General features: G+C 35.2%; 2 protein-coding genes and 1 pseudogene across 2 annotated transcripts; 2 read left to right on the top strand and 1 right to left on the bottom strand.

The window, feature by feature from the left end:
- Positions 1-246: 246 nt before the first annotated feature.
- On the bottom strand, positions 247-1559 carry LOC114742645 (phospholipase A(1) DAD1, chloroplastic-like; annotated as a pseudogene).
- Positions 1560-2035: 476 nt separating this feature from the next.
- On the top strand, positions 2036-3190 carry LOC114742644 (ribonuclease S-7-like). Its single transcript, XM_028930862.1, has 5 exons — positions 2036-2227; positions 2318-2531; positions 2628-2731; positions 2776-2815; positions 2918-3190. The coding sequence occupies exons 1-4, from the start codon at positions 2036-2038 to the stop codon at positions 2779-2781; spliced, it is 516 nt and encodes a 171-aa protein (XP_028786695.1). The 3' UTR covers positions 2782-2815; positions 2918-3190.
- A 2419-nt stretch (positions 3191-5609) lies between these two features.
- Positions 5610-8228, top strand: LOC114742643 (ribonuclease 1-like). The gene is made up of 2 exons (XM_028930861.1): positions 5610-5748; positions 8026-8228. Exons 1-2 carry the CDS (start codon positions 5610-5612, stop codon positions 8226-8228), a joined length of 342 nt encoding a protein of 113 aa, XP_028786694.1.
- Positions 8229-12381: the final 4153 nt, after the last annotated feature.

Raw genomic sequence — 12381 nt, 5'->3', positions numbered from 1 at the left:
CAAATAAGTCAATTGGGTCTTATAATTAGGACCGGAGGAGTATATTGAAAGTGAATTATAAATAAAACTATAGGAGTAGTTCTTATATTAATTACAGGAGATAGATCAACATTAATCTAAAGTGATGCCATTACTTGAGTTTTAAATTAATTTAGCATGTAAAAATATAAAAAAATTCATTAAAAAAAACTATATTAACATTAGTCTGAAGTGACGCCATTACTCTCCAGTCAATCAAAACAAAGGTTACAGTCCCTTCCCTCCCCCCTGCATATCTCCCCTCCCATTCATCAACCCAAACATAGCCTTTGCGGTGGCTTTAAAAGGACACGTGGATCTGACGAATCCATCGGTTGAATGGAGATCCGTCTTCAGATCGTGACACGTGGCCACATTCAACCATCTGAGGTACGGAGAATCCCAGCTACACAACCGAATCTCCATTCCCACGTCCGCATGAGTCAACGGCGCATCCGCCAACTCTTTTTTGTCCCACCTTGCCACGTGGGCACCCCTCCCACCCGCCACGTCATCATCACTTCAAGGACGAGTCGTGGAACTTTCGTAACCACGTCGTCGGAATTACGTAAAACCATCGTCCCTTGCTTCTCTATCTCCCGCCTGAACCTCCAATCGCCCACGCGCGGCCCGCCAAACGATATCACGTTGACCATCGGCTTCTGGTGCTCGAGCCCGAAGGCCATTTTGATGTCGTACGCCGTGAGAATCGCCAGCACAGCCTCTAAATTGTAGCCAGTGAGGGTCAAGCTGAGGGTTTCACCATCGTAGGTTTGAAGAATCCGACGAATTTCTTCACGGACCATTTGTTGAAGGCACAAAGAATCACAAACTGCTGGAGTATAGAGACTCGGGAACCCACGTTGCACCATAGGTCCATCATATTCGTCCTGCTCTGTTTCTGAGAGGAATACGGGTGAGATTTGCACGTAAATTTTCCAGCCATTCCAAGCAAATCATTGTTCCTCGATATGCAATAACGACATCTCGACTTCTTCGTTGTCACGGACAGGTACATAGCCGATGTTGCTGGATCTCTTCTTCGTTAATATTTTCAGGATAAAAATAACTCTAACCTTATAAAGTTCTGCCTCCGTCTTTAATATAAAAACCAGTTAATTAATTTAACGTAGATTGAAAAAATTTATTAAGTTAGTTATTTATAATAAATAGGTGTTACTTTTTCTAAAATGCCCTTAGTAAGTATGTGTATTAACTAGAACTATCATTTGATGAAACATTTAGTACATATAACTACTATAAGGGCTACTTTAAAAAAAATGAATAAATAGAGACCAAATAGATCAGAATTTTATATTTAGAACTAAATTAAAAGTGAAATTAACTCTTATATTAAGGAGAGGAGGTAATATTCCAAGTTTTAAATCGTAGCAGTAATATGATTCTGAGCAGCATTAAATTTTTGTCCAATATTACATCTTATTTTGGTTCAAAAGCCCTGAGATGATGTTGAAGTGAGAATTCTGAATATAAGAGAGTAAGAGACGCAAGTGTTTATGATTTGATAATTTGGTCACCATGTGATGATCCCAATTGTATTAAAAACATCATGTTTATTAATTTCCACAAAAAAATCACGTTGAAGAGATCGAGTCCAGTCTTCTTTATTTATTACAAGAGATAGAGTCTTAGGCATTATAAATTATTTCAGGTTTCGTAGCATTATTGGGATAATTCTGACAAGTTACATTAAGTTTTTGCCCAATATCACATCTCGATGTCGTTCAAGACAAATAATATATTAAAAAAATTCCCACCATATGATGTTGAAGATGGCTATAAATAAAACCCTTCTAGGTAACAGGAAGGGTGAGCAAGACAAGTCAATCAATCATGATGATGATTAGCTTAAAACAAGTTTTGATATTTGGTGTTGGGTTAGTGGCTGCCTTAGGTTTGTATCACTTCAACCCCAAAACACAAACCTGTTTTGGCCTCCAAACAACACCAATAATACAGACCAACTTATTAGCGCCCCCCAACCCCAAACCAGGTTATGATTACTTTTGTTGGCCCTGCGACTACCAGCCGCTTTCTGCAACCTTCAGACTCAGCCGAGAAAGTGCAATCCAGATCTCCACTTCCCGAACACCAAGATAAGTTCACCATTCATGGACTTTGGCCTCAGTTGAATAATGCGAACCCTCCGTTATATTGTTCGCCGGCGCCGACCATGCAAGATAATGATGTAAACTCTCTTAAATAAATATTTCTTTTATTACTTTCTTCCTCTTCCCAATCAATATGTGTGTGTGTGTGTGCGCGCGCGTCAATGCAGCTTAAAGCGTTCGAGCAAGATCTGCTTGATTACTGGCCGGATTTGTTTTCTGCTCAAAGCTTCCAAAGCAGCAAGGGTTTTTGGCTAAGGGAGTGGAACAAGCACGGAACATGCTCTTCAAACAAGTTCAATCCACAACCGTATCTCGGAATAACTCTCGGTCTTGCCAAACAACATTCTAAAGGCATCCTTGATGGACTTATCAAGAAAGGAGGTAAGGGGAAAGAAATTGGTAGAGTATTATTTAATGTGCAAGATTGTTGATTATTTATTATGGCAAGTAATTGGATTTCATTTTAATTTGTTTCAGCAATCAAACGAGATGGAACAACTCTACTTGGGAAGGCGGCCATAGAAAAAGCAGTTAAGGGTATCACGGGTCATAATCCAGAAGCTATCATAGTTCAAAAGCTGCTTCTTGAGATTCGTCTGTGTGTCGAAAAGGAAGGGAAGGCTCTCTTTGATTGTTGATTTGTGGCTCCTTAAGCTTTGTGGCCTGTAAGTCTATTTTCCACATTCCAGTTACGAAGATTTATTTTTGTTATATCTGAATCTTTATCCTAAGCAAACGACTCCTATTCATTTCTCGCCCTCTAACAGGTTGGGCGCCGTCAAGTTTTCAATAACGAGACCATAAGACAGCTGGATGAACGACACTTGTTTCTTAGTCCTCAAGTACCATCTCATTCAAAAGTCTTGAGTGTTTGATTCCTGTAATAAAGTACTTCTCCTGTGCTAAATGTAAAACCCAACTTGTAGCGTAATTTATGACCCAATCTCTAATGTAAATTATATTACAAATTAGGTCTTATATTTAGAATCAGAGAAGTATCATTTAATAATAGTGATGTCTATGTTTGACATAAAACTGCCACTCATGTCTTCACCACATGATTTTCCTCGCATGATATCAATTTGGTATAGAATATTGATGCAAGTATATTTAAATAACTCAACACTTGATAATAATATCAAGAATTTTTTTAATTAAAAATAGGGTTAATATTATCTTTAGTCCCTAAAGTTTGACTTCATTTTGATTTTCATTCCTGAAATTTAACTTTATTTTAGTCCGCCTAAAATTTTCTGGTCACTGTAATTGTGTTTTTTATCCCTGAAACAAATCAAAACCCCTAATTTCAAATTTCAAAAACTAAAACTAAAGCGAGGTCAAATTTCATTGAGTAATTAAATATATCAACATTAGTCTAAAGCGATGACTTTACTTGAGTTTTAAAATTAATTTACGATGTAAGAGTAGGTATGCTTTTCCATGCCTTGAAAAAAATCTCAAAAATGAGTTGTGTCGTTCGTAAGTAGTGCGACTTGTCATAACAAATTTTCACATTAAAATCTACATATATAGAACAACTATAAAAGAAGATGAAAGGGTCACTGCACTTCACTTATTTGATATCTTCTTATCATAACTCTCATTTTACATCTCATTATCACCACTTGACTTTACTTATCTCACATTTAGTATCAATGAATTTTTCACATCTCAATTTAGCTTATAGCTAGGCTTTTGCCGCCCTCGCTAAATCATAAACAAAACCCGAAACTAAACAATAATAAAATATAAATTGATAAATAAGTATTGTTAAATATGTATATATGTGTTTGTGTTGTGTACGTGTTTGTGTGATTATCGACAAATCCGGAAAAGTTAAATTTTACGATTTCATATGAAAGTTTAAAAAAAAACAAAAGAAAGAAAGAAAAAGAAATCGATTTGTAAAATGAATGAAGGAGAAAACGGTCTCACATTCGAATTTATTGTTTTTGGCGGGTTGCAATTAATCGGTCACATTCTCATCAAATTTAAAAAGCACGAAAAAGAAAAAGAAATCGATTTGTAAAATGAATGAAGGAGAAAACGGTCTCACATTCGAATTTATTGTTTTTGGGTGGTTGCAATTAAATCGGTCACATTCTCATCAAATTTAAAAAGCACCAAAAACCTTTTGCCAAACTTTTTTTTTTTCACCAGCTCCGCCAAACTAAAAAAAGTATTTAATTTATTTTGTATTGACTCCATTAAATGAAGTTGAGACATATACTTTATTATATACTCACAGAAGTTAGGGAAAAAAACAAAAAACGTGACAATCAAACTTCGAAACGAATACTGACGTCTATTTGAATTATTATTAACAATCAGATTGTAGACTCGTTAGCAACATTTGCTGAAACCTTAACATTTTTAAAGTTGAAGCTAAATTAATAGTGTCCGCATCATTAGTGATTAGACGCCATAGAATAATCTTATAAATTAGAGATCTAGTCTTGGTCTTATTGGTTTTTTTTACTTATAATTGAAGAGACTAGAGTATTGGGCATTACAAATTATTCCAAGTTTCTTAGCATTCGTATATTACATCTTGAAATTTTTTCACCAAAAAATTAAAAAGAAAAAAATGCTGTCACATGATGTGGAAGTGAGAATCTGAATAATAGAAAGAGAGTAAGAGACGCAAGTGTTTCTTATTTGATAATTTTGTCACTACATGATGATCCCAATATTAAAAACATCAAGGGATATCGATCAGTGTTGGTCTTCTTTATTTATTACAAGAGATTAGAGTGTCGGCCATTTTAAATTATTCCAAGTTCCCTATCATTCATACAATTCTGAACAGTACTAAGCTTTTGACCAATATTACATCTTGATTTTTGTGCTGGAAATATGTATAAAAAATTCCTGCACATGATTCTGAAGATGGCCATATATATAAAACCCTCACAGCTAGCACGAAATATCAAGCAAGAAAAGGCAATCAAATCATGATGAGTATCTTAAAGTAACTTTTGATATTTGGTGTTGGGTTAGTGGTGGCCTCAGTTTTGTACCGCTTCATCAACCACAATACAAAGGATTCAAGCCAGCTCACAAGTGCCGTCCAACTCAATCCAGGATTCGATTATTTTGTGTTCGCCTTGCAATGGCCAGCCGCTTTCTGCAATATTCAACGAAATAAGCCAAGAAATTGCAATCCAGATCCTCCACTGCCCAAACACCAAGATAAGTTCACGGTTCATGGACTTTGGCCTCAGTTGAATGGTGGGGTGTCTCCATTATATTGTTCACCAGGGCCTCCTATGCAAAATAGTGATGTAAACTCCCTTTTACTCATGTTATTTATACTTAAACATTTCATATATTACTTCTTGTTCCTTGTTAATACTCGTGTGTGTGTGTATTTGTACGTCAATGCAGCTTAGTGTATTCCAGAATGATCTGCTTGATTACTAGCTGGATTTGTTTTCTGCTCGAAATTTCCAAAGCAGCATGAGTTTTTGGAAAAGACAGTGGAACAAGCACGGAAAACGCTTTTCAAACAAGTTCAATCCACAACAGTATCTCCGAATAACGATTAACCTTGCAAGGAATCATGCGAAGCACATCTTTGATGAACTTGTTAAACAAGGTTAGGGGATCCAAGTTGATCTGTAGTCCCTCTGATCCTTATTATACGAGACTTTCTAGAGAGTCGTTTGGGTCTTTTTTTTTATAAAACCCCGTGATAGTTTCAACAAACATTACATATTTTTTCATATATGCTTATATTTAATAAAGGTAGTGAGAAAGAGTATAAATCAACAATCCTGTCATGATCCCAAAAGAAGTGGGCTCAGAAAATGACCCAAAAAGTGAGCCCAAATGGTACCGGCTTGTACGGCCAGAGGAGGAGATGAAAAACGCGAATATTCTGAGACTTGAGGCACCGTTTGGGTGACACTCCAAACCATAGTTTGGCGACCCAAACCATGGTTTGGGTGATAAGTCACCCAAACACCCACCCAATTTGCACAAACCGTGGTTTTGGGCCAAAACCGTGGTTTTGAAAAAGCAAAAATTTTTTGCTTTTGGAGAAAAAAGGGAGAGTGTGAGAGCCTATAGGATATGTATCTTGTTATTTTTTTTATAAACATATTTTTTTATAAACATATTTAATCTTATATTTTATAAATATATATACATATTAATTATTTATTAATTATATTATCTTATGTATTATTAATTATGTTAATAAAAATATATTATTAACAATTTTATTCTTTCAAATTAAAATATATCATAAAATCTATTTTTTCTGTAATTATCATATTAACTTATGTCTTTTTTTTAGTAATTTGTATATATAAAAAGTGCTTCTGATCACAATTATCCAAACACTCTCACTTCTCAAAATCACTTTTTCATAACATTTATTCTTTCCCGAATATATTCTTCTCAGAGTCTATTATCCAGAATCACTTTTCCAAACCACGGTTTGGTTTCATCCAAACACACTCTTGGAGGCAGTATAATAGGGACAAAATTGCTTATGGGACGGATGTGGATGATTTTGGATGATCTTCTCTCTCTGGTCCCACTCTTGGGAATCCTCTCTCTATGCCTTCCGTCTCTTTCCCTCCCCTCCGTATCTTTCCTCTGCTTCTATCAGTTTGTTTACAATACTATTTGAATGTGTTCTCATATGCCTATAGTTATAACTGGCTTGAATATTAAATATATCCCTCCCGTCCATGATATATAAGCTGCTTCTAGAAGGATAACTTGATCCAAAAGATATGTCACTTGGAGATTAATTAGTGTTTATTTGTAATTTTTTTCTTATGCAATTAATGCTTAATTATGATTCCTTGTATTTTTCTCTTTCCTTCGCAGCCCCATTTAATTTGGGTAAAATTGAAAAAATATTCAGAGATAGATACAATAAGTTAACTACTAGTTCGTAGATTTGATGAGTAGTTAAGGTGACTTGTATTGTAAACTAAAGGGAGTAAGGTTGGAGTTTAGTATAGTCGATAGGGTAATGGTAGCAATGACTACTTGAATTTCATGACAAATTTGAGTAGTTTTAACTACTTGGGAAATTTAATTGAACAATCTTTTTTTTTTCCCTTTTTATCCAATCTTTTGCTCAGTTTCAGTGTTGGTCCTTCAGTAACGCTGTTACTTTATTGGTGATGTGGCACTAACCACTCCTCCCTCAGCCTTCCCCTCCACCACTCTGTCTTCAAACCGTCATATCTCTCATAGTTAATTTACTCTCTCTCCACCATCAACGTCCTTATCTCCTTTTGCATGATAAGCTTCACTGATTGTTCCAGATTCATCATTCCCTTCTCACAGCTGTAAAAGTATCCTCTTCCTCCTCCTCCATTCTTGCTAAGAAACAAGCTCTTTTTTTTTTTTTTATGTAAAAATGCAACCTGTCTTTGTGGTTTAAGATTCTTCATCTCAGTAATGATGAGTCTGTCATTGATTCTATGGTTCGTCTTCTGATGCAAAATCCGACCCCAACTCTGTCCCATACAAAGGGATTGCGACCAACATGAACTGTGAGAGATGCTAGTGTTCGGTTTAAAGACTGACGGAGGAGGAGGCGGCGAGTGAAGAAGCTGCAGGAAGAGATGGTCAGTGCCACATTACCCATAAAGTAACAGCGTTATAACAGAAGCAGCAACATTAAAACTAAGCAAATACAATGGATTGGATAAAAGGGATGATGAAACTATAAGAACTATCAAATTAATTTTAGTGATACATGTGAATTAGTTAGAAGTTTCTCATAATAAGAACAAGAGGGAGTATATAATTGTGAATTGCAATAAATTTCTTGCTACTCGGATCGCATGAAATGATAACTTATTGGCAAGTAATTGGGTTTTATTTCATTATATTTAATTGGTTTCAGGAATCAAACCAGATGGAACTACCGCACGTCGGAAGGCAGATCCACGAGAAGCTGTAAAGCAGATCATGGGTTATTATCCAATGCTAAACATACAATTGAATGACTCAGGGGAACATCTGCTTCTTGAGATTCGTCTGTGTGTCAACAACGATGGGGTTAAACTCTTCCATTGTGACTCTCTTTATATATTTGCGGCTCCTTAAATAACTAACCTTTCCCACCTGTAAGTCAATTTCCATTTTTCCAGTCAACCATTATCATTTATTTTCATACATCAGTAAGTTTTGATTCTGAAATTTTATATATCCAAAGCAAATTGGTCTTATCGATTTTTCCCCTAATAGGTAATTGGGCGCTGCCACGCTTTGATTCACAAGATCACAGTCAACTGTAATCTTGATGTACCATCTTATTTAGAAGTCTTGAGCGTTTTGACTAAATTACTGTAATAAAGTATCCATTAATATAAATGTCTATGTTTGAGAATAATTGTGCAACACCTCACTTTTATATACTAATAGGATCATTTTAACGTCTGTGAATCACTAACGCCAGGTTTCCGTTCTGGAAAAAAAACAAGAAAATTTTTTTTTCCTTTAACATTAGAATCTGTTGATCAAATATTTCAAACCTTCAGATAACTGATGAGTGATCCAATATCAACCCTGCTTTCAACTTAATCTATTATCATCTAAAATAATTTCATACTATACAATCTTATAATATTATATTAAAAATAAAGCAACGCTCCTGGTTGACAGCATATACGTGCACTTGGCAATGCTCACTTCCTTCTTCTAGAGGATACAAAATAATATTTCCATAGAGCAAGTAAAGTTACTTGCCCATATATTTTGCTATACAATTTACAAAATTATAACAAGTATCTCTGATCTTCAACCAGCCCACCTTCTTCTTAAACAACCTCCTTGTTCTTCGGGCTACTAGCTTTCACTGTTCATCATAAATTGGGGGGTGAGATTCGAACGAATCTCCGTAGTAGTAATTTCCATCAAACAAATGTGCAGATCACATAAAGCATGCAAAACAAGCCAAAGTGGAACATAACCTTGCAAGCTAATGCAATTAAGCATTTATGCGCAATGACAGATAGTAAAGCTGAATAAATAATGTGCAAATACCTGGCGATCACTGCCCCATGTCTATTAGACAAGCTGAATAAATAATGCGCTAATAATTGGCAATCACTGCCGCGCATATAATTGGCAATCACTGCCGCGCAAATAATTGGCAATCACTGCCCCATGTTTATCAGCTGGACGTGGTCACGGCTAAAAATCCATGCAAGGAATTAAGGATTACATGTTCTCATGCTTTAGAAAAGTAATATGGCACAAACAGATATGCAGCAATCATACACAAGTGTAAGGTAGGAAAGAACTACTACCTGGTCTGCTTCCCTCCAAACCAAACCTTACCGTTCTCCTTTCTTTCTGCTTCTTGGTGGGCTTGAGCAGATATAAAAACCTATCATATTAATAAGGTAGATCAATACTTCATCCAACTGTATCTCATAAATTAAATAACTCTTTAAATCCCAAATCTTCTTTAATCTCTACCCTTACGTAGCGGTTGATCATCCTGGACAATTTTCTTATTCAAACTATTCTCTTTGAAAGGCTTCCTTCCTTATCTCAACCTATACAGTTACTTTACTTAGTAACTAGTCATCTTGGTCAAAAATACTATTTCTATTTATTTTATTTTAAGGACAATGTCATGTCTCACATGCATTTGCTTTCAAGTCCACTTACTTGAGTTTCAATCAAGTAAAAAGTCCGAATGACTTTGACTTACACGTACTCATTTATAAATACACATTCAATCTCCCTAAATACACATTCAATCTCCCTTGTTAGAAATTTAGTCAAATAACTCAATCATTTGAATCCCCACTAAACCATTCATAATTCATTTACACACTTGACTACCTTCCAACATTAACCGTTAGCCTCAATTATTTGGATTCAAATCAAGAAGCTCTACCTCTTTCTTAACAAGCTTGATTTTCCTTAAGCAAATTCCTAGCTTAACTTTATTTAACTTGACAGCACACGTGTATACATATTTAAGAGAGCTCACAAATCCTCTGAATCCTTTCAACAACAATAACTTGATTCTATAAACATTCTTTAGTCAATTACAATTCCTCTTCACCATTTGCAAACCTTAAGAACACAAATTTCCTTCTTGTTTCTCTAAAACCAATATTTAATCTTCTAGCTATCAAGCATCAGCTAAGTCTCTATTAATCATTTCTTACTTCATTTGATAATTCTCTAACTTCTTACTTAATTTATAATTTCACTCTTTAATAACTTCTAAGAATCTCGATTGACTTAAACCCAATATCCCTCTAACTCAGCAACTTTTACATTAAACCACTCTCATTTGCACAGGGACCCTTCCCCAGTAACTCTAACATCATTTTACATCTACACTACTGTCGAAATCAATTGTAAAATGTTTTTGTTTCGAATCTGAAGTTTTCCCAGATTTTCAACACATACCCAAGACTAATATTTGACCATACTTATTCACCTTATACACCTAAATTTTTCTCCTTTTCCTCCTTTAAATCTTACATTCCCTATTCAACCTTTTAACTATAAAACACACCCAAGCCTCACGGTCAATTTCCTACCACTCATACACTCCCCCCATTCAAACAGCAATATAGCGTATATTTATATGATCCTATATATATATATATATATATATATATATTTTTAGGTGAACCAAAATCACAACTGTGTATATATTTATATGTCATCAACCTTTCTTTTCCACTGAACCCGAAGCTAAAAACTTGCAGGCATAACAATCTCTATTCGGTAAACTCAAAAACAGAGCAAACAGCACTTGCATATATCTACACACACATATATACATACTTATACCGAAACTATATATATATATATATATATATATATGTCAGTTCGGTCTCCTCTCAAACCAGTGAACCCGACGCCATATAACATCCAACAACCAGAAAGAAAAACAGATATCATTAACTCAAGTGATTAACGCCTGTGTTAGAAGCTAAGAACCAGAAACGAAAACAACATGCAAGCGCCGAAATACACTCCCCTGTCACGGATTCAAAAAAACAGAGCAACCCGTCACACACAAACTCCTTCTGGATCCCGCGGCATATGCATATGTCTATATATATATATATATAAAAGAAGCGTCCTTCTCCTCCCTTTAACCTCTGTTTTCGGTTGACATAAACAGAGGAGAACAAATGAAATCCATACCCAAAACCAGAACAAGAAGCAACGACGTCTAAGTATACCAGTATATTATTTCAGTTCGGTAATCTCAAGACAAATTATCAACCTTACATGAAAGCTTGAAAACCAACATCAAACACTTCAATCTACCCATAGAATCCGAATCCATCGGTCCATCTCTTCACTGGTTCATTTTCTCTCTCTAAGCTCATCTCTCTCTCTCTCCTCGACTTCGCCGGTAATATGAACCAAAACCAGAAAATGAAGACAGCAATAAACTCGTGAAGCTCACCTGATTCAGAATCCAAGTTTGCATGCAAGTGTAGCTCCTCCGATCACCACCTCCATCGCCAACTTCTCTCTCTCGGTCTCTCTCTCGGCCTGTCTCTCTCTCGTTCTCCTTCTCTTTTTTTTTTTTTTCCTCTTTTAGACACCGAATGAATGAAGCGTAACGCGTGGTGATCAGCTGATACATGGAGGAGTGAATCAGACGCGTGGATGACCAGCTGTTGAATGGAGAAATGATTCAGATGTCTTGAGGAGAAGGCAGCACGTATATTGTATAATTGCTGTACCATTTTGTCCTTCTAAATAATTACTCCTCCAATCCTATCCCTTCTCCTATTTTTCTGAAATATAAGATATATCCAGAAATTAAACCAAAATATCATAAATGGATTTTTCTTATCCATTAGCTTCTTTGACCCATAAATAATTTTCCTAAGAATTTTAGATCAAAAGTCCACTCCTGACTATTTTTCTGAAATTTTCCAAAATATTTTTAAACCTTGAAAAATCAATATTCCATAATTTTCCCTAATTGTGATTGAGCTATTAAATAATTTTAATGAACTTTCTCTTTTTTTGCTCATCCTGAATTAGAAAATTCGGGATGTTACAAATTGCACCGATCGATGACCTCATTACATTATTTTGCTCGCACGATATCAATTAGGTATAGAATATTAATATTAGTATATCCAAATCAATTAAACAGTTGATACTATCGAGAATTTTATATTCAAATATATATATCAACATTAGCCTAGAATGCCATTACTTTAGTTTCAAAATTAATATAACATGTAAAAATAGGCAT

The sequence above is a fragment of the Neltuma alba genome, unplaced genomic scaffold (assembly GCF_004799145.2).
Source record: "Neltuma alba isolate B1F8T4 unplaced genomic scaffold, ASM479914v2 tig00003844_pilon, whole genome shotgun sequence".
Taxonomy (NCBI): Eukaryota; Viridiplantae; Streptophyta; class Magnoliopsida; order Fabales; family Fabaceae; genus Neltuma; species Neltuma alba.
The sequence above is the reverse complement of the archived record's forward strand: the minus strand, read 5'-3'. Positions and strand labels throughout refer to the sequence as shown.

Excerpts from the sequence above, each read along its gene's own strand:
- LOC114742643 (XM_028930861.1), top strand. The coding sequence starts at position 5,610 with ATGAGTTTTTGGAAAAGACAGTGGAACAAGCACGGAAAACGCTTTTCA. Across the intron at positions 5,749-8,025 it reads TGATGAACTTGTTAAACAAG|GAATCAAACCAGATGGAACT; the intron begins GTTAGGGGATCC and ends AATTGGTTTCAG.
- LOC114742644 (XM_028930862.1), top strand. The coding sequence starts at position 2,036 with ATGATTACTTTTGTTGGCCCTGCGACTACCAGCCGCTTTCTGCAACCT. Across the intron at positions 2,228-2,317 it reads CGACCATGCAAGATAATGAT|CTTAAAGCGTTCGAGCAAGA; the intron begins GTAAACTCTCTT and ends GCGTCAATGCAG. Across the intron at positions 2,532-2,627 it reads TGGACTTATCAAGAAAGGAG|CAATCAAACGAGATGGAACA; the intron begins GTAAGGGGAAAG and ends AATTTGTTTCAG.